General features: G+C 46.7%; 1 protein-coding gene across 1 annotated transcript in view; it reads right to left on the reverse strand.

Moving 5' to 3' along the window:
• LOC100671214 (kelch-like protein 22) overlaps nucleotides 1-19592 on the reverse strand; it is a 49382-nt gene extending 29790 nt beyond the window's left edge. Inside the window, exons 1-2 of the mRNA XM_064272390.1 lie at nucleotides 19549-19592; nucleotides 11383-11648 (exon numbers count right to left, since the gene is read on the reverse strand). Coding sequence (XP_064128460.1) covers nucleotides 11383-11609 — 227 coding nt within the window. The 5' untranslated portion in view covers nucleotides 11610-11648; nucleotides 19549-19592. The remainder of the gene's footprint in view (nucleotides 1-11382; nucleotides 11649-19548) is intronic.
• Between the last annotated feature and the right edge of the window lie 3438 nt (nucleotides 19593-23030).

The following is a 23030-nucleotide window of genomic DNA, read 5'->3' on the forward strand; positions in this document are numbered from 1 at the left end:
ACAATCCCCTAGTACCCCTGACTCACTCTGTGCTGAGGTTGGCCCAGCTTGTCTGCACCTTCCAGGACTGTGCTGTTACGTGCTGACCACTTCTCTGGGCTGATTCCTCTTCCTGACACCTCCTGTGCCACACTGGCCACAGTGGGATGGCAGATAGCTTGGGAAGGAATGCTGTGAGCAGTGCCCCTGGAACAGGTGTAGGCACTCGGGATAACACAGGTATGTATATTTTATCACTTTACGAAAAGATCTGTGAAATGTATGGGCCTTGACTGGATCAGGAAGAGGGGCTGGGGGAGATATAAGAAACATTTTGGGGACAATGTGAATATGGATTCATTATTAGATGGAATTACAGAATGATCTATATTTTCTTAGATTTATAATGGTATTGTAGCTATGAGGGAGCCCTGGTGGCACTAACAATTAAACACTTGGTTGCTAACTGAAGGCTGATGACTTGAACCCACCCAGCAGCTCTGTGGAAGAAAGACCTGGAGGTCTGCTCCAATAAAGGTTACAGCCAAGCAAACCTGATGGGGCAGTTCTACCCTGTCATGCGGGGTTGCTATGAATTGAAACCGACTCCACGGCACCTAACAACAACAACACTGTAGGTTTGTCGGAGAATGTCCTTATTCTTAGAGAGGTGCACTGAAGTATTTAGACATAGAGTGTCATAATATCCTCAACTTACTTTTAAATGGCTATGGCAAAGTGTTAATAACTGATGAATGCAGATAAAGGACACAGGTATTCACTATACTTATCTTTCAAATTTGAGTAGGGCTGACTTTTTTAAAGTAAAAATTGAGGAAAAAGGCCTGAAAGAAAAATACACATTCTTTTTTTAATTGTTGCAGTTGTTTTTAACCAAAAATGGTGGTTAAGTTTTATTTTATTCTTGCTACTTTTTTGTGACTCTGAAACTATGATAAAATAAAAAGCCTAAAAAAAAAAAGGGGGGGGGGTTTTCACCAAGTACCTGGCAGCAGGGGACTAGACCGACTGAGCACGTGAAGGGGCTGCTCTGCGGCACACAGAGGATGTGGGTGGCCTCTGCCTGCTGGTGCTGAGTGACCCCTAGGTTTACTGCAAGGATTGAGATAGCTCCAGTGTGTCTGGAGGTCACCTGGCACCAGCTTCTGCCTCTGATCCTGGCCTTAGTGGGAGAGGAGAGCATTTCCATGTGTCTGCTTGCGCCCCTCTCGCCCCACAGTTGCCATTGAATGAAGTCATGGCAACCCCATGTGGTACGGAGCAGAACTGCTCTGTAGGATTTTCTTGGCTGAAATTTTTATGAAAGCAGATTGCCAGGCCTTTCTTCTGTGGCACTGCTGGGTGGGTGTGAACTGCCTATCTTTAGGTTAATAGTTGAGCGTAAACCATTTTGCCACCTAAGGACCTTAAAGTAATTTATTCTTGGCTACTAACCTAGAGGTTGGCAGTTCAAACCCACCCAGTGGTGCTGTGGAAGAAAGGCTTGGCAATCTGCTCCCACAAAGATTGTTATTAGTTGCCATCGAGTCGATTCCAATTCATGGGGACCCTAGGTGTGCGGAGCAGAACTGCTCCAAAGGGCTTTCAAGGCTGTAACCTTCTGGAAGTAGACTGCAGACCTGTCTTCTGAGGTGCTCTGCGTGTGTTCAACAAGCCAGCCTTTCCACTAGTGGTCGAGTGCTTAACTGTTTGCACCACAACCAGGAAAACCTTATGGAACTCAGGTCTACTCACTAATACACAGGGTCGCCAAGAGTCAGAATAGAGTCCATGGCAACAGGTCTGGTTTTCTTGCTTGATCTCCAGGCTAGATGTGTTTCAGAATTCAGGTTTCAACTTGAGGACTACTGTACACAAGTCTTGTATTACACCCCCGTGGGGTCTGGGTCAGTACTCCTTATTCAAACAGCTTAATATTTCCAAAGCAAAATGTATAAAGACTCACACGAAGTAGGATTAAAAAATATAAATAGGCTCATTATCAGTTCAGTGTGGGTTTTGTGGTTTAATGAATCTGTGCCAAAGTTACAGTTTCAGAGCTTTTGGGGTGTCAGAATCAGGGATTGTGGACTAGTATTTGCAAAAGGAAACACTGTATGGATGAATAAGAATGCTTTAAAATTTGTTACCATAGGGGGCAGGAGGGGAAGTGGGGCAGAAAGGCACTTCATTGGGCGTATCTTTTTATTTATTTAAGAAAAAATTTTAAACTAGAGAAACAGGATGAATTTTTATCATATGTCTATTGGTTCAGTGGGAGAATTCTCACCTTCCATGCAGGAGGCCCAGGTTGAATTCCTGGCCAACACACCTCGTGTGCAGTCACCATCCATCTGTTTATGGAGGCTTGCATGTTGCTATGATGCTGAACAAGTTTCAATGGCACTTTCTGACTAGACTAGGAAGAACAGCCTGGCAATCTACTTCTGAGAATCAGCCAGTGAAAACCCTACGGATCCCACTGCCATGAGTCAGGGCTGACTCGATCGCAGCTAACAACAAATTTACCAAGCGGAGTCCCTGGGTGGTGCAAACTGTTAATGTGCTAGGCTGCTAACTGAAAGGTTGAAGGTCCATGTTCACCAAGAGGCACCCTGGAAATCTACTTCTGAAAGACCAGCCACTGAAAAATCCTATGGAGCACAGTGCTACCTGACACACATGGGGTCACGATGAGATGGAACTGACAACGGTAACTGGTTTTTTTTTTTTTTTTTTTTTTTAATTTTATTTACCATGCACATAGAATACCATATGCTACGTCTTTTTTTGATCCATTGAAGCTGTGCTTCAGAAAAAAGATTTCCAACATGGGACTAATCTTTTGTTTCAGGAATAAACCCCAACTGGGGCAGGGTATATGACTCTGAATGTTGGATTACAGACGGCAGAACCCTATGCGCCAAAGTTGCACTGAGGATGTTCACACTGTAGTTGTCCGTGTGGGGGCTGTCTGTCCACTTTTGATATTAATGTTATATACCTATCTGAGTTACCTAGTGCTGCTATAACAGAAATACCACAAGTGGATAGCTTTAACAAACAGGAATTTATTCCCTCGCAGTCCAGGAGGCCAGGTGTTTGAATACAGGGTGACAGCTCCAGGGGAAGGCTTTCTCTCTCTCTGTTGGTTCTGGAGGAAAGTCCTTGTTATCAATCTTCCCCTGGCCTAGGAGCTTCTCAGAGCAGGGGTTAGCTTCGGTTTCAAGGTTTGAAGGCTATCTCAGGGGAACAGCCTCAGGGAAGTCCCCCAGTCTCAACCAGTCCAGTAGGTCTGGTTTTTTTTTTTTTTTTTTAAAGGAAACTGAGGTTTTGTTTCAACATTTTTCTCCCATTCTATCGGGGTCCATCTATTGTGGCCCTGATTAGAACCATCGGTAGTGTTAGCTGCGCACCATCTAGTTCTGTTGGTCTCAGGGTAGATGAGGCCATGGCTCCTGCGGACTATCTGTCCTGAAGAATAGTTTCTTCTTTCAGTCTTTGGTTTCCTGCTTTCTTTTTTGCTCTGGATGAGTAGAGACCAATAGTTGTATCCCAGACGGCTGCTCGCAAGCTTTTAAAACCTCAGACACTACTCACCAAATCAGGATATAGAATATAACTTTACGAACTATATTATGCCAATTGACTGAGATGTCCCATGAGACTATGGTCCTAATCCTTCAAACTCAGAAATCCAATCCCGAGAGGTGTTTGGTTATGTCTAAGAAGTATCCATAGGTGTGCCCTCTCTGTGCTTTATTATACATATGAATACATGTGCATACAGTCTGTCATGAATTGAATTATGTCCCCCGCAAAATGTGTGTATGAATTTGGCTGGGCCACGATTCTCAGTTTTGTGTGATTTTCTTTAATTTTTATTGTGTTTTAAGTGAAATTTTATAAATCAAGACAATCTCTCATACAAACATTTACGTACACCTTGCTATAAACTCCTAGTTGCTCTCCCCGTAATGAGACAGCACACTCATTCCCTCCACTCTCTATTTTCGTGTCCATTCAGCCATCTTACGACCCCCTCTGTCCTCTAATCTCCCATCCAGACAGAAGCTGCCGACATAGTCTCATGTGTCTACTTGATCCAAGAAGCTCATTCCTCACCAGTATCATTTTCTATCCCATAGTCCAGTCCAATCCCTGTCTAAAGAGATGGCTTTAGGAATGGTTCCTGTCTTGGGCTAACAGAAGGTCTGGGGACCATGACCTCCAGGTCCTTCTAGTCTCAGTCAGACCATTAAGTCTAGTCTTTTTAGGAAAATCTGAGGTCTGCATCCCATTGCTCTCCTGCTCCCTCAGGGGTTCTCTGTGTGATTTTCTTGTATGTTGTAAATTCTGCTTCTATGACATTAACGAGGGAGGATGGGCAGCAATTTTGTTAGTGAGGCAGGACTCAATATACAAGATAAGCAAGATTGGATTGTGTCTTCAGGCAATGTCTTGAGATATAAAAGAAAGATGCGAGTAGAGAGACAGGGAGATCTCATACCACCAAGAAAGCAGCACCAGGAGCAGAACACGTCCTTTGGACCCAGGGTCGCTGCGTCTGAGAAGCTCCTTGACCAGGGGAAGATTGAGGACAAGGACCTTCCTCCAGAGCCAGCAGAGAAAGAAAGCCTGCCCTCCCCTGGAGCTGATGCCCTGATTTTGGTCTTTTAGCTTACTTCGCTGTGAAGAAATAAATTTCTCTTTGTTAAAACCATCCACTTGTGGTATTTCTGTTACAGCAACACTACATGACTAAGACACAGTCTCACAGATGCATATACATATGTACACACATACATTAACACACACATATGTATATACCTATACATGTATGGAATCCTGGTGGTGCAGTAGTTAAGAGCTCAGTTGTTAACCTAAAGGTCGATTGTTCGAATCCACCAGCCACTCCTTAGAAACCCTATGAGGCAGTTCTACTCTGTCTTATAAGGTTGCTATGAGTCGGAACTGACTCACACCAACGGGTTTATACATATATATAGCTACATTCATACATATACACACATATATTTTTTGGTTGTTTGAAAATTATATATGCCACAGCAATTACCAATAGGTCCTTTTTTCTTGTGTACTTTTTAGTGACATAGTTTACCCATCGTCAAGCTGTGTACACTTCATCCCATTTGGTGTTACCTTTCCCATCATCAAAAGTAACAAGTGTCTTCTACTAGAGAGTGAAACCCCTCCTGTAACCAGTAATGAACATTACTTTCTGTATATTTACTTGTTCATGTTATTTCATAAAAATGAGAACACACAATATAGATATATATTTTGTGATTGACTTATTTTGCTCAACATAATGTCCTCCAGGTTCATCCACGTTCTAGGATGTTTCAGGAACTCAGTTTTCTTTATGGCTCAGTAGTATTCCATCGTATACATGTACCGTTTATTTATCCATTTACCCAATGACAGGTACTTGGGTTGTTTCCAACTTTTTGCTATTGTGAAGAGTGCTGCAACGAACACAGGCGTGCAAATGTCTGTTCGTGTCACTTCTATTAGACCCCTAGGGTATATACGTAGGAGTGGAACTGCTGGGTCACATGGCAGCTCTGCCTCTCGTTTTTTGAGGAACTGCCAGATTGTTTTCCATAATGGCTGTACCATTTTGCACTCCTACCAGCAATGGATGAGGGTTCCAATTTCTCTACGTCCCCTCCAACACCTGTTATTTTCCTTTTTTTTTTTTTATCTTGGTCATTCTACTGGGAATGAAATGGTATCCTATTATGGTTTTGATTTGCATTCCTCTGATGGTTAATGACACTGAGCATCTTTTCATGTGTCTGTTGGCCATGTGAATATCCTCTTTGGTAAAATGTCTGTTCATGTCCTTTGCCCAGTTTTTGACTGGGTTATCTGTCTTTTTGTTGGTAAGCTGTAGAAGTTTTCTGTGTATTTTGGATATTAGACCCTTATTGTAGGTTGTCTTTTTACTCTTAATAAAGTCTTTTGATGAACATATTTAACTTTTATGAGGTCCCATTTATTTTTGTTTTCTGTTGCTCATCATACAACGAAATATTATGTAGCCATAAAGAGAAATGAAGTTCTGCTGCATGCCATAACATGGATGAACTCTGAAAACATTATGCTGAGCGAAATAAGTCAGTCGCAAAAGGACAAATACTGTATAATCTCACTTATATAAAACAGGCAAATATACAGAAACCAAAGATTCTTAATGATAACCAGGACTGGGAGGAAGGGAGGCAGGGGGAATTTTTGTTTGGGGGCACTGTGTTTATACTGGAGCTGTGGTGGCACAGTGGTTAAGCATTTGGCTGCTAACCGAGGTCAGCAGTTTGAATCTATCAGCTGCTCCTTGGAAACCCTATGGGGCACCTCTACTCTGTTCTATAGGGTTACTATGAGTCGGAATTGGCTCATGACAATGGGTTTGGTTTTTGGTTCTGGAGTTTATGTTAATGGTGGTGGAATGTTGGATGAGGATAGTGATGATGGAGGTACAACATGAAAAATGTAATCGATGTCACTGAGTTGTAAATGTGGAAGTTGTGTTGGGGGATGTTTTGGTTTGTATGTTTTCACCACAATGAAAAAAAGAGAAGAAAAAAACAACAATTCAGGAAGAGATGAGATGACTCAGGGGGGTTATTTACATATAGGATAGAGGCTTAGATTCCTCTGACACTTAATACTTCCAACCAGGAGGAACCAGCCACAGAAAATATGCAAGGAAAAGTTGGAGACTATAGGAGTTTCTTGGTGGTGCAAACAGCTAACACGCTTGACTACTAACTGAAAGGTTGGTGGTTTGAATTCACCCAGAGGTGCCTCGGAAGAAAGGCTTGGTGATCTATGTCCAAAAAATCAGCCATTGAAAACCCTGTGGAGCACAGCTCGACTCTGACACACACAGGGGCAGACGTGGAGTCAACTTCACGGCCACTGTTTTTTTTGCGGGGGGGGGGGGGGCGGGGGTAGGGTCGCAGAAGCCAAAAGAAGCGTGTGGAAAGTTACCAACAAAAGTCAAAAGATTAAGATCTAAGATAGTATCTGACCATTCAATTCCTTGACCACACACTGAGTGTACACGAAGAGCAAAGGAAACTTCCTACGCAGGGGGTTACCCAGGTGAAGACGACACCACTTCCTGCTCACTAGGAGTTAGCAGCTTTCTACATGGACAAGTGAAGAGCTCCTTCTGTCTGGGAAGGTGAGGAACAATACGGGAAGGGTCCTCAGAGCAGGAGGACTACAGATGGGCCTTGAAGGAAGATACAATTCTGCATGGTAGGCAAGGTAGAGAAGGGCAGCACAGGCTGAGAGAAGAACAGCAAAAGCACAGAGGCAAGAAAGCTGAGAGCTTGTTTGTACAATAGTAGATTTGGCTGTGGGACTGCCATAAAGAAGACACAGTGGCAAATAGCAGAAGACCAGACTGAGAAAGGCAACTCCTGGAGACCCTGGCACCAGGACCAGTGCACCCAAAGCCTGGGGCAGCACTTCTCAACCTGTGTCACATATGCTGGGACAGCCCCACCAGCTGCAAAGAGCACCACATGCAATTTAAAACTTTTCTTAAATTTGCGAAGTAATTCCTATTCTTTATAAAGCGACTCAAATAATCCTGCAAGGAGAAGTGACAGTCTTTAGTTTCGTTCCCCCTTCGCTTGGAGTTCAGTCTGAGTCCTTCCAGACCTTTCAAGTAGGACCACGTTACACATTGTCCTTTTTCACTCTGTAATGCATGGTGTCCATCTCTCTACTAGTGTGCACGGGCCTACCTAGTTTTTTTAAACCGCTGCACTAACCCCTCAGAATGGAAGGGCCACGCCCTCCCCTGTTGCTAGGTACAGACTGTGAAGCAAAGGCCATCCCTGCACCCAGGCCTCCCAGTGCCTGGTGCATCATTCCACAGGACCTAACCACGGACCTTTTACATTTTGGTACCGCCAACCCACCCACCAAAAAGACTGTTTGAAATGCATTCTCTTTGCTCTTGCCCGCATCAGGTTATTACAAACCTCTCACATTTTCACCAGTCTTACTGGGAAAAAATGGTCCATCATTTTAAACTGAATCAAATAACAAGAATAAATAATAAAAAATGAACATGCTGAAGCTTGGGAATCATTTATTTCTTATATATTTGAGATGAATCTGGGTTCTCCCGATAATGTCACACTCCCTGCCCCCCTTCTCAATGGAAGAGAAAGCAGTGTGGTGACCAGGGGAGTGAGCCAGGCAGTGGCCATGTCTGAAAGGGGAACACCTCCCATGAGAGGCCCACGTGAGGGGGCTGTGGAAAAGAGGTAGGAAAACGTTCCTGAAGGACATGGAAAGCCACAGAAGATTTAAATTACTGAGGAAAGGAGGCGCCCATGACTGCCCCCTCAGTCATGGCCTGCGTGGGGGAATGAGCTCTGGCCTAAAGTCAGCAGAGAGGTTAAAGGGGAGAAGGCGAGCCAAGGGAGTCCTGCTGGCCTCCAAAACCCCTGCCAGCCTGCCCCAGACAGGCCTCAGACTTTGCTGGACGGGCCCAGTGCTAGGCCCAGGAACACTCCCACCCTGAGTCTCCCTTGGCAGGTGGCTCCCAGCATTCTACTACACACTGTACCACTTGGTACCGGTTATGGATTTAACTGTTTTCCAAAAAAAATGTGTCAGCTTGGCTAGGCCATGATTCCCAGCATTATATGTGTCCGCTATTTTGTCATCTGATGTGATCTTCCTATGCACCATGAATCATACCTCTATGATGTTAACAAGGCACGATCAGCTACCGTTATGTTAATGAGGTAGGACTCAATCCACAAGATTGGCTTGTCTTAAATCAATTTCTTTTGAGATATAAAAGAGAGAAGCAAGCAGAGAGCCAGGAGTGAGCGCGTCCTTTCAACCTAGGGTTCCTGTGCTGAGTAGTTCCGAGTCCAGGGGGAAGGCTGATGACATGGATCTTCCTCCAGAGCCAACAGAGAAAGAAAGCCTTCCCTTGGAGCTGGCGCCCTCAATTTGGACTTCTAGCCTACTAGACTGTGAGACAATACACTTCTGCTTGTTGAAGCCATCCACTTGGGGTATTTCTGTTATAGCAGCACTAGGTAACTAAAACAGTACCTTCAAGATTAAAGACCTCGACTGAACTGCAGAGATGCCACTGCCACAGCCCCTGGACATATCTGCAACAAGCCATCACTGGAGACAAGAAGCACTTAAATTATAGGGAAATATTTTGCTTAATAGTTATTAAAATAAGTGAAGAAACTACCTCCAGACTGGGAGAAACTTTTTTGGAAGCATATATTGGATAAGGGTTTAACATCTAGAATATACAAAGATGAACTCCTATAACTTAAAAACAAAAACACAAACAACCCAATCAAAAAATACGCAAAGGATGTGAACAGACACTTCACCGAAGAAGATATACAAGTGGCCAACAAGCATACTGAAAAGATGCTCAACACATCATTAGCCATGAAAATCAGCTGCCGTTAAGTTGATTCAGACTCATGGCAACCCCATGTGTGTCACAGTAGAACTGTGCTTCTGAGCACAGTAACCGTTTGTACTTTTTGTTGTTGTTAGGTGCCATCTAGTTAATGCCAACTCATAGCAAACCCATGTGAAGAACAGAACTGCCCCCCGTAGGGTATTCCTGGCTGCAATCTTTACGAAAACAGATCACCAAATCTTTCTTCCACAGAGCTCCTGCGTGGGTTTGAGTTGCCAACCTTTTAGTTAGCAGTTGAGTGTTCAATCATTTGTGCTGCCTGGGCTGCTTGTTTGCACCTTAGGGAGATACAAATCAAAACCACAATGAGATACCACTTCACCTCAACCAGGATAGCTAAGATCAAAAAAAAAAAAAAAGGAAAATAACATATGTTGGTGAGGACGTGAGAAACTGAAACCCTCACCCCACTGCTGGTGGGAATGCAAAATGGTACACCTGCTGTGGAAAAGACTTTAGTGGTTCCTTAAAAAGCTGAACATAGAACTACCATATAACTCAGCAGTTCCACTCTTACGTATATATCCACGAGACTTGAAAGCAGCAATGCAAACAGACACATGTAAACCAACATTCACTGCAGTGCTATTCCCAATAGCTACTAAAAAAAAAAAAAAAAAAAGAGAACCATAACCTAGCCTTGAAGACAAAAAGATTCAACAGAATTGGATGTGGAAGGGAAACACCTCGGGCCCTGAAGTCACGAGTCGCTCCCACTGCCAGTGGCCTTGGGTGGCTCTCCCTCTCTGAGTCACATTCCCACCTGTGTAAAATTCGACGGTGGCACTCACCCTTTTGGGGTGCCAAGCAGTGCAGACAACAGTGATAACGGCGCACTGACTTGCTTTTTGTAAACATAAACGTATTCATTTAAGCCATAGGCATTTTTTTAGTATCTACATGAGAACTCCAACCCAGTACGTAAGACAGAAAAGCCACCAGTTCCTCCCAGTGTGCCAGATGCTGGGATGGGGACATGCAGGAGCCCAAGAGAAGCCTGGGGGACAGGGGCCCCACTGGGAGAGTCAGTGTCTAAATAAGACCTGAGGGAGAGACAGCAGGATCCAGAGGGTAGACGGCCAGGGAACAGGGGTAATGATGACACACCGGGGCTCTAAAACTTGCACAGCTGTGTGGACAGTGTGTCTATAGTGATAACCACCCATGCCTCAGGTTTCCGTACCACAGGATACCAGAGGCCCTGAGAAGTGACCAGGGCTCGTGTGGACCTGCCAGCAGCATTACAAGAACATGGACGCGGAGAGGGACACGCTGAAAGACTTAGGGATAAAGTGTCAGTTGTCTTTAAAAGAAATGGATATGTATATAAACAGAGAAAGCAAACATGACAAAATGTTAACAATCGTATACAGGTGTACGCTCAATTATTTTCTCAACTTTTCCACGGGTCTGAATTTTTTCAAAATAAAATGTTTGAGGGTGAGGGGGCTGGAAGACAGAATAAAGTATAAAGAAATCTGTTTTATACCAAGATATTGTACTTACAGCAGATAATTCATTTTATAAAATGCAGTATTACAAGTAAAGCCATCATCTAGAAAAAAAAATGGGAGAACATGCCCGAAAGACAGGACAGCTGAAGAGAAACAAGCAACCCTCCGACCCCTTCTGTCTCTGTGGCTTGCTCACTGAGTCATCACAACAAGCAGTGGGAGGAGCTCTGGGGTGAGTGGGAGGCAGGACAAGTGACTCAGGGAGGCCCAGTCCCTGTGAGCGAGTACATCTACCCAGTGGGGCTGTGTTATCTTACTTATAAAAACAGGCTGTGCATGTTAAAACAGCAAATTGTATGTTACACACATTTTACCACAATAAAATAAAAATTTTAAAACAAAAAGAATAACAAGAGTGTAGGTACAACTCACCTGAAGTAATCGCAGGACGCAGCCAGCAGGATGCGGTGGGCCTCAATGTGTTTCCCCTCCACCACCAGGACGACGTCGAAGAGGATCCCGCTGTCTCGGAGGGCCAGCAGCCCACGCAGCAGGGCCTGGGAGTGCTGCGCACTCCGGTAGGTGTTGCTGACGCAGTGCGGGTGTGAGGGCTGTGGAGGCAACTTGCAGAGCTGGGTGAACTCCTGGTCCTCCGCCATCCTGGCAGCCACACAAGACCTCACCACCGCGGCTGTCAGCTGGCAAAACAGAGGGCACAGGGATGAGCGGGGAGGCAAGCATCATTCCATGCACGGACCTGCGGCTCACCTCGCTCCTGGAGGGAGCACCTCCAGCTCACCTGTGCATTCCTCATGGTCTCAAGTAACCTAATGCCCTCTCCACTCCCACTTCTGGTCAAAACTTAGACTTCCTGATGACCTGTGTCCCTTTATTTCCCAGATTCTTTCTCCCATTTTATCTTCCTCAGGATTACTGTAAGATAGAAGAAGTTGAGAGATAGATGTGGGTCAGAGTGCCAGCCCCTCTAGACTTACCACATGCCCTTTGGTTCCTCAGCTGTAAAGAGGGAGGTAAAAGCCCCCATCCTGCTGGGGTTCTGTAAAACTAGTAAGACGAACATCAACACCAGCATGCACCAGGTTCTCAAGAGCTCGTCCTCCCTCCCACTAAGAATAAACAAAATTGGGAGTTCTCACCCAGAATGGATACATAAAATGACAAGGCCTGAGTAGAGGTCCGGAGACTCAGGAAAGGCTTCTAACACTGCATGGAAGAGTGGGGTGGGGCTGGCGGCCAAGACCTGCCTTCCTTTACCAAGATTCTGAGAGGCAAACCCAGTAACTCTGACTAGACCTGGTGCAGTTGAGATCAACTGTATTGTGTTTTAAATTCTAGGTTGCTGTTAGCTGCTGTCAAGTCAGCCCCGACTGATGGAGACACAGTGCAACAAAACAAAACACTGCCTGGTCCTGTGCCAACCCCATAATCAGTTGCAGATCAAACCATTGTGATCCATAGGGTTTTCACTGGCTGATTGCCAGGCCTTTCTTCCTAGTCTGTTTTAGCCTAGCAGCTCCGCTGAAACCTGTTCAGCATCATAGCGTCACGCAAGCCTCCACTGACAGACGGGTGGTGCCTGCGAATGAGGTCCTTTGGCCAGGAATGGAGCCCAGGTCTTTTGTATGAAAGGAGAGAATTCTACCACTGAATCTCTGCCTTCATAAATTGTTATCTCCTAATAATTAAATCAGTATGTTCAAAGAATATAAAGAATGATTTGAATAGGAGCCTCAAAAACCTAATCAGTAAACGGATCTATTGCAAGCATACTTTGCCTCGGATTCCAGCCAAGGAGCGACTGCAGTCTGCGGGTGTGTGGACTACGGGCAACGAAACTGCGGATGTGTGGACTACAGGCATGAAAAGTGCAGGTGTGTGGACAACAGGCATGAAAACTGCAGGTGTGTGGACCGCAGGCATGAAAACTGCGGGTGTGTGGACCGCGGGTGTGTGGACTGTGGGCATGAGAACTGCGGGTGTGTGGACTGTGGGCATGAAAACTACGGGTGTGGGGACTGCGGGAATGAGAACTGCAGGTGTGTGGAGTACGGGCATGAAACTGCGGGTGTGTGGACTACGGGCATGAAACCTGCGGGTGTGTGGACCGCGGGCGTGTGAACTGTGGGCATGAGAACTGCGGGTGTGTGGACTGCGGGCATGAAAACTGCGGGTGTGGGGACTGCGGGAATGAGAACTGCAGGTGTGTGGACTACGGGCATGCGGACTGTGGGACTGAGAGCTGCAGGTGTGTGGACTGTGGGTGTGTGGACTGTGGGTGTATGGACTGCAGGAATGAGAACGGCAGGTGTGTGGACTGCGGGCATGAGAACTGCGGGTGTGTGGACTGCAGGCACGAGAACTGAGGGTGTATGGACTGTGGGCACGAAAACTGCAGGTGTGGGGACTGCGGGAATGAGAACTGCAGGTGTGTGGACTACGGGCGTGCGGACTGCAGGAATGAGAACTGCGGGTGTGTGGACTGTGGGCATGAGAACTGTGGGCATGTGGACTGCGGGTGTGTGGACCGTAGGCCTGTGCACTGTGAGGCACTGGTAGAACAGCCAGTCTGAAGATGGGGAACCGAGGGGCGGTCTCCTACAAGGCGGTGAACATCCACTTCTCTACCTATGTTACCTCCCTCCCCCAACCTCAAAACTTGTTTCTTTGCTAATTTTCTACTATGTCTTTAAAAGAAGAAAAAAAAAAAGATTCTAATGTAAACCATGCCAGAAAGAAGAGGCCTCCCTCCACTCTCAGGGGCCCCCCTCCTACCTCCCCTGGACACTCTTTAATTCCACCCTGGGCCCCCTCTCCATCCCACACACACAAAAAAAAGTTTCCATTGAGTTGATTCCGACTCACAGCAACCTTACTTACTGGACAGAGCAGAACCGCCCCATAGGGCTTCCAAGGAGCGGCTAGCGGATTCGAAATGCTGACCTTTTCGTTAGCAGCTGAGCTCTTCAACGCTGCGCCACCACTGCATCCCACCAAACATGCTTGATTTTCCCCACCTGTCCTCTGTACCTGCCCCCTCCAGTCTGGCACACTCTTTTGCCTCTCCTCCTGGACTTGGAACCTGTGCCCATCCACCCGTTCCTTCCTCCTCACCCTGGACTGCCTTGGGCTTTCTCACCAAGGTCCCTGAGCAGGCCGGAGCTGAGGCATATCACTGCTGACCACCTCCTTCACTCGGGATTCTCTCTTGCCGTGTAACTCTCCTAAGGCAACTCTCTCTCTGGCCTCCTCCCTTCACCCAACACACCCTGCTCCACACCCTGCATTCCCAATGGCACCTCCAGCTCAACACCTGATCCAGACGGCAGTCCTCCTGACTGTCCTATTTTTGTTACTGGTATAACCACCGTCTTCCATGTTGGAATCCTCAAGGCCTCAATGATCCCTTTTCCTTTCTAACCCTTGTATCCGATCAGATCGTCCAGTTCTGATTCCTTCTCCTCTTCCCTGTCTGGGACAGCCATCCCCTTATTCCACTCAGTGACCACCACCCTCGTTCAGACACCAGCTGAGTTCCCTACCTCATCCTTCCCTGGTCCGTCAGCCTAGGCTATATTGGGTCCTAAAGTGCCCCTCTGATCGTGCCATCTGACTTTTCAGGCACTGTCTCCCCACTTCTCACACTTGGGGCTCTCTGATCTGGCTCAATTCTCCTTCAAGCCTTATTCACTTGTCCCCCTATTGTCACTAGTCCTTAAACCCCAACAGACGCCTGTCATCCTCTCAGGTACCTGGGCAGGACAAATTGTTTGCATGGGGCTACTAACTTAAAGGTTGGTGGTTTGAACCCACCCAGCAGCACCATGGAAGAAAAGCCTGGCAATATGCTTCCACAGAAATTACAGCCAAGAAACCCTACGGAGCGGTTCTACTTAGTAACACATGTGGCCGCCACAAGTTGCAATTGGCTCGACAGCAACAGGTTTGGTCATCGTGGTCATCCTCTCAACACCTTCGGCCTCTTTTTCTGTCTCTTATAGCCCCATACTGGTCATGGTCCAGCCCAATCACTTCTCCCTCTATCATGTTTCTCCATTCCAAGCAGCCTTACTACCACCAGCATCTGGTCCCTTGATGGCTAGAGCTGTATCTCACACACATCTCTCAGCCCCGTGACCAGTGGCATCACATGATACCAGGTGCTTAGCCTTGGATGCCTTATCATTACCAAGGAGTTGAGAGGACCTCTTTTTCCTGCCTGAGGACAGACTGCTGTAACAGCCCCCTAGGCCGGATCCCCATCCACTGTGAGCACAGCAGCCCTTTTGCCCGCTTGGGAAGGGATGGATGGGGTTGACTCCACAAACCGACTCCAAGAACAAGGTCAGTAAAGCAGGCAGACCACTTCCTTGGGCAGGCAAAGCATACTTATCAAGTACAATTTAAGGAACTAAGCTAGGTGCCGAGGGGAGTGTGAAGAAAAATGAAGCCATTCCCTGCTCTGAAGGGGCACAGCACAGAGTGCAACATACTCAAATTCAAGACCACCGATTACAACCTTGCCCCCAAAAGTCCATCCTCGGGGAATTGGTGTCAACACTACACAACAATTAAAACGAGCAAACCAGAGCTCAGGCTAAAGCCATCAACCATGGAAAAATCTCAAAGCCATGCAGACAGTAAATGGCAAATTGCAGAATTAGTACAATTTCGTTTACAGAAAGTTTGAAAACACGCAAAACAATACTATATATTGTTTATAGAGAGGCATCATGGTATAAAATATATAAAGACATTTATAGGAATGATAAATGACAAATTTAGAAACATGATTACCTCCAGGAAGGAGAAAGTAATGTTTTATTTCTTAAAAAAAAAGAAAAAAAATGGATTTCCACATGCCTCGCACCATTCACAAAAATCAGTTCTAAATGGATCAATGACCTTAATGTGAAAACTAAAATCATAAAATTCTTAGAAGAAAATGGAGGGGCAAGGCTGTGAGATCTAGTATTTAATTAAAAATTATCAGATATGACAACAAAAGTTTGATCAACAAAAAACAAAATACGTAAGTGGGACCTCATAAAAATTAAGTACTTTTTGTACATCAAAGGATCTTATCAACAAAGTGGAGCGGCAGAAAATTTTTGGGACCCATATATCAGATAAGGGCCTAAAATCCAAAATGTATATAAAACTTGCGCTACTTAACAACAGAAACACAAACAACCCAATCAAAAAACGGGCAAAGGATTTGAATAGACAGTTTACCAGTGAGAATATTCAAAGGGCCAGCAAGCATAAACAAGATGTTCAATAGCATTAGCCATTAAAAATCAAAATAAAACAAAAAAACCTGTTGCCATCGGAGTCAATTCCAACTTAAGAGCGACCCTATAGGACAGAGCAGAACTGCTCCATAGGGTTTCCAAGGCTGTAACCTTTACAGAAGCAGACTACCACATCTTCATTCTGTGCAGTGGCTGGTAGGTTCGAATCTCTCACCTTCTAAATAGCAGCCAAGCACTTAACCACTGCACCCCAGGCCTCCTTCATTAGCCATTACTCACTGACTGCTGTGTAGTCAATCCCGACTCATAGCTATATGGCAGAGTAGAACTGCCCCATAGGGTTTCCAAGGCTATAAATCTTTATGGAAGCAGGCTCCCACAACTTTCTCTCGTGGAGCAGCTGGTGGGTTCCAACTGCTAACCTTCTGGTTAGCAGTCAAGGGAGATGCAAATCAAACTGCAATGAGATATCATTTCACCCTCATTAAAATGGCAATAATAAAAAGAAAAACAGAAAACAGGTGTTGGAAAGGTTGTGGAGAAAATGGAACCTTCGTCCATTACTGGTAGGAAGGTATGCTGATGCAGCCATTGTGGAAAACAGTTTGGCAGTTCCTCAGAAAGTTGAACCTAGAACTAGCATATTACCCAGCAATCCTCGTTCTAGGTATATACCCTGAAGAAGTAAAGGCAGGAACATAAACAGAAATCTGTACACCAATGTCCACTGCAGCATGTTTCCCAACAGCCAAAATGTAGTATCAACCAAAATGTTCATCAACGGATGAACGGATAAACAAAATATAGAATGTACATACAATGGAATATTATGCAGCCCTAAAAAGAAATGATGTTCTGATGCGTGTTACAACATGGATACATCTTGAGAACATTATGCTAATAATGCGGTACAGAAAAGTACACTATGAAACTTAAGTTTCCCTTCAACACATGTCCCAGCCACATCCTGTCCCAGAGGCAACTACCACTACAGAGTGCAATAATTCAGTTACGAAAGGACAAACACTGTATGATCTCACTTATACGAAGTAATGTACAGAAACCAGAAGTTATTCGTGGGAGGGGCGAGGAGGAAGTTTTTGTTTGGGGGGGCACTGAATTCTCGGTAATGGTGGTGAAGTATTTGGGAAAAGGAGAGTGATATTGGCACAATATGAGGAATGTAATCAATGTCACTGAATTGTGAATGTGGAGGGTGATGCACTGGCCAATGTCTTGGTTTGTATTTTCACCACCATTAAAAAGAAAAAAAAAATTAGGATGTGATAGCGTGAGGTGGTAGGTTAATCTCTATACTTTTCTGTCAGTTTGAAATATTTCATAATGAAATTCTTGAAACGTATTTTTGAATATGATTACATTCACGATTCAAATTCAAAAAGTACAAAAGGTACATCTGGGTTTCCTCCAACTGTTGGATACTACAAGTGCAGTATCATACATGCAGCAGTTATCCAAGTAAATTTCCTAGATACAGAACTCCTGGGTCATTATGGAAAAACGGTGATCTTGAATTTTAATGGATACTGCCAACCTACCCTCTAAGAGGTTGGACCTATTTATTCTCCCACCAGCAAAGTATAAGAACCTGATTCCCTACTGTCTAGCTCACCAATAGTGTTTCTTTTTAATCACTGTTGATCTAACAGATGAAAAAGAAACAAAAACCCCAGCATTTCAGAGTGTAACTACCTTTCTGTAAAAGACAGTATTTAAAAATAATAAGGCGAATGGAGCACAGCTTTGTGAGTCCTCTGTGTTGCCTGGTATCCTGGAATAAAGAATGCTCTTAGGAGCTCACTTACTGAGTGGCACCCTGGTCTCCCGATTCATTTTACAGGGGGTTACTCTATCCTGAGGAGCCCTCGTGGTGCTGGGGTTAAGTGCTTGGCTACTAACTGAAATGTTGGCAGTTCGAACCCACCAGCTGCTCTTCAGGAGAAAGATGTGGCAGTGTGCTTCCACAAAGATTTACGGCCTTGGAAACCCTATGGGGCAGTTCTACTCTGTCAGAATCCACTCAACTACAATGGGTGGTGGTGGTACTCTATCCTGAAGGAGCACTGGTGACACAATGGTTAAGCGCTCGAAAGGTAAGCGATTGAAACCCACCCAAATGCTTTGAAGTAGACCGGTGTATCTGCTTCAGCAAAGACCACAGCCTAAAAAACCCGATGGGGCAGTTCTTCTCCGTCACATGGGTTCGCCATGAGTTGAAATCCACTCAAAGGCACTCAACAACAACTCTGTCTTGAAGCCCTTCCCTAGGTTAATCCAGCCCCATAATCTCCCAGATTCCAAACATCACAAGCAAGGCCCCTCCATTCTGAGCTGCTCAAAGCTTTAGGGTGTACAGGAAGTAAATTTTATGTCCCAAGCAGGTACGAACTGGAGAACGTAAAACGAATTTTGATGAATTAATGGACGACCGAGTCAAAAGCATTTAAGAATTTCCAACTCAGCAACCATTTACTGAGTAGACACCAAGTCCTCCGTAGTGCCCCCCCAAAACCAGGACTTTTGGTAGCATGAAGCAAGGGCCAAAACAAAGAGAAAGGGGGCAGCTCTAGAAGAGGGGAGGAGGGAGTGGGTCTTATTTCCCTGAGCTGGGGAGAGTTCTGGAAGGAATTCCGCGGAGAGCATAGTTGGAACAGGTAGAAGCGCCGACCCTGCAGCCAGTCCCCGCTGCTCCGGCCCAGGTCTGTTCGGTCCGCCCAGGATTTCGGAACCCGGAGGTTTTACACACACAGCGCGACCCCCAACTTCTCTCATGAAAGGGGGCGAGCTGGCGCGGCTGGGGTCCACGACTGCAGTTTCGGGACCCCCGCGCCCGGAACGCACTCTGTCCCCGGCGACGCCCCTGATGGCGGCCTGGGCGCGCGGCTGAGGAAACTGAGGCTCGCCAAGGTCATGCGGTGGCGGCAGACCTGAGCCGCCCTCCTGTTGCAGGCCCGGCCGTGCAGGGCGGAGGGTCGCGGCCGGGAAGGCCAAGCTTGGGAACGCCGCAGGCGACAAGGCCGGCCCCGGCCCCCGCAGGCGCGGAGAACCGGGAACCTATCCCTCCACCGGGCGGCGACTCCGGCCCCGACTGCTCCGGGAGGTCCAGCCGGCCGCGCCCCCGCCACGTCAGGCCGCGGGCTCACCTCAGGCCGCCGCCCCCGCGCCTCGAGCCGCGCCCACTCCCGCGCTCCCAGGCCGCCGGCGTCGCTGGCCTGGGGCCGGTGCTCGCTTGCCCGACCGCCCGCAGCCCGCGCTTCCCGCCTCCCGGCCCGCTGGCCCGCCCGATCCGTGCCTAGCAGCTCACCTGGAGCCGCCGCAAGCCGAGGCCGCACTCGCGGGAGGCGGGGCGGGGCGGGGCCTCGCGCGTCACGTGGTCCTCCCGCGCAGGCGCTATGGAGCGCGCGGGCGGAGGCCGGGGGCGAAGCGACTCAGGCGCGGGGGGCGGGGGCGCAGGGGCGCGGAACCGGATCTCCCCCTGGAGAAGCTGTTCGAGCATCGTCCCCTCCCGCGCATGCGGCTCTGCTGGATCCCTCTGTGGAAAAGGGCGCTTGATCGCCGGGGTCCGCGATGCATCCCACACCTTGGCACAGCTCCTGGTACCTGGCGGGGCTGAACGAATGAATAAGTGAAGAAATGAACCAATGCCTGTGGCGAGGGTCACGCCTTGTAAATCTCTTCTCTCACTCAAGCATCCCCTCACTCCGACCTTCCCGCCCTCACTCATTCATTCGTTCAGGCCTTTCCTGACCGGGCGTTGTCGCGCGCCCTCTGCTGGGTGTTGGGGAAAAGAGGTCCATAAGGCAAGGCCCGGCCCTGGGAGCTAAGGCAGGAGAAACACGCGTGAACAGGTCTTTGTTTTCTTGTTTACTGAGATTCTGCAGTAAATGCGATCCCAAATTTAAGGCCTGGCTCCAGCCGTCCACTAGGGACTGCTTGGCACTCATTTTTGTCAGCCTCTGGTCCAAGAAGAGCCGATCCTCCCACGCGCATCTGTAATCGCTGTGTCCGGAGGAAAAAGCCACCACAGAACTTCCTGATAGATGGGGTTCAGGTGTCCTACACTGCGGTTGTGAAAGGGGCTGGGAAGGGTGGAGAGAGCTGTGGGGGGAGGGATGGTTTGTAGTAATAAGTAAAAGTGAAGAGGAATGTAGAAGGAGAAAATAAATGAAAGGAATGATGTCCCAGGAGAGTCGACCTTATTGAGCCGAGAGAGCCACCCAGGGTCCAGACAAGGGCAGGGAGAGGGGACGGGTCTTGAGAGCAGAGGTGCCTAGTGGGAGCAGGTTGGGCTGCAGAGGGAGAAAATTCTGGAAGGCTTTCTGGAGGAGGTGACCTTTGAGCTGTGTAAAAGATGATTTTTGGGGAGCATTCCTGGAAGGCGGGTGAGGTGAGTAAAAGCATGGAGGTGAGATCCAGTAAAGCGGGTGGTTAGAAGGTCACCAGAATTGTCTCAGTCTGAAGGAAAAGTTGGAGACCAGACCCAGCTTTTAGAGGCTGGACTTGATCCTCAGGGCAGCCTTTAGCCAGGGCAGGGAGAAGGTTTGATTTGCATTTCAGATACCAACCTGGGCCATAGAGGCTGGCCTGGAGAGCTGGAGAAAGGAGGATGAGAAGCAACAGAGAGGCTGTGGCCTCAGGTGGCAGGGAGTGAAGACAGAGTGGTGCTGGCTGGAAACCTGGGAAGCGGGCAGGTTCCATAGTATGGGTGAGTGATGGGTGAGAGGTGAGCACAAGAGGGATGGTGTGGGACTGTGGAGCCACCCTACCACAGGGAGGCTGGAGCAGGAGTGGCTTGGTGTGGGCAAGATGAAGCTCACGTTGGCAAGGTGAGGGGCCTGCGGACATCCAAATGAGGGCCCCTCTGGAGGGTCAGGCTGGAGGTGCGTATCATGCACCACAGCTGGGCATGACATGTGGAGCCAGAAGAAGTGTGAGGAAAATAAGAATCGGCTGAGAGCAGAAGCACAAGGCACCTTGGTGTTCCATGGGCACCAAGAGATCAGGAACCCACAGAGGGGACAGAGGAGGGGGTGATCTCAAAGGCTCGGTGAGAGCCAGGTGTGAGGGCAGATCCAGAATGGAGAGGAGGTGAGAACCCAGGATCTGCAATAACGAGAACTTCGGTGGTTTTTCAGGAGCCCTTTTCTCCGAATGACAGAAGCCAGTCTCCAGGGACTCAGGTGTGAAAGGAGCTGAGGACAGGAAGACTGCCCAGGAGAGCCTAGTCTCTGAGATGAGGAGGACAGGTAAGATTACAGGCTGAAAGCCTGGAGGATAGCACCTTCACATGTGGGAAAATGGAGCTAATGGGTGGAGAGAGTGGGAATGAGTGAAGAGAAGACGTCCTGGAATAAGGGTCGGGGCTGGCCAGGACAAGGGGTTAGGAAACACACTCCTCAATCATCTCTGAGCTAAAGGTACTATCTCAAAATACACCATATATCAGGTGAGTAGTTCACCCATTGGAAAATTCCAGAGGAGGGAAGAGGAGGCGGCGTCTGTAGCCATGGTGTACAGGAAATTCTGATATCCTGAGAAGCGGGCAGGTTCCATAGTATGGGTGAACTTGCTTCTGAGGAGATCCTCTGTTTCCTGAGGGTAGTAAACTTTATCTGCTTCACAGCTGTATTCCCAGCACCTAGAACAGGGTCTGGTACTCAATAGGTGCTAAGTAAATACAAACTGAAGGAAACGAGAGAAATGCAAAGCAGAAAAACTGGCTATTACAGATGATGGAAGACTTTCTAAGCCTCAAACCATTGGAAGATATCACAAAGGTAAAGACCAACTCATTTGGTTGCAAAACAGTTTGATGGCAGCCAACCCAAACAAATAAAAAGAAAACACTCGAGGAAATTTTTGCAACAAAAATGATAGCAAATGGTGAATAATCCTATGTAAAAAATTCATACAAAAGTAAGAAAATTTTAAGATTGCGGTAGTTAAATGAGAAGGACATGAATAGCACACAAAAGAGGAAGAATAACTTGATAAGTACTTGAAAGAATCATCAATTTCAGTGAGAGTAAAGATATGCAAAATACATACTGAAAAAGAAGAACAAAGTGGGAGGCCTCTCTCGACCTAAGTTTAGAACCTATTATACTGCCACAGTAGTCAAAACAGCCTGGTACTGGTACAACAGATACATAGACCAATGGAACAGAATTGAGAATCCAGACATAAATTCATCCGCATATGAGCAGCTGATATTTGACAAAGGCCCAAAGTCAGTTAAATGGGGAAAAGATAGCCTCTTTAACAAATGGTGCTGGCATAACTGAATATCCATCTGCAAAAAAAAAAAAAAAACCAGACCCATACCTCACACCATGCACAAAAACAAACTCAAAATGAATCAAAGAGCTAAATATAAAATCTAAAATGATGAAGATTATGGAAGAAAAAATAGGGACAATGCTAGGAGGCCTAATACATTGGATAAACAGTATACGAAACATTACTAACAATGCAGAAGAAAAAGTAGATAACTGGGAGCTCCTAAAAATCAAACACCTATGCTCATCCAAAGACTTCACCAAAAGAGTAATAAGATCGCTTACAGACTGGGAAAAAGTTTTTAGCTATGACATTTCCGATCAGCATCTCATCTCTAAAATCTACAGGCTACTGCCAAAACTCAACTACAAAAAGACAAATAACCCTATTAAAAAATGGGTAAAAGATACGGACAGACACTTCACTAAGGAAGACATTCAGGTAGCTAACAGATACATGAGGAAATGCTCGCAATCATTAGCCATTAGAGAAATGCAAATCAAAACT

The sequence above is a fragment of the Loxodonta africana genome, chromosome 19 (genome assembly GCF_030014295.1).
Source record: "Loxodonta africana isolate mLoxAfr1 chromosome 19, mLoxAfr1.hap2, whole genome shotgun sequence".
NCBI lineage: Eukaryota > Metazoa > Chordata > Mammalia > Proboscidea > Elephantidae > Loxodonta > Loxodonta africana.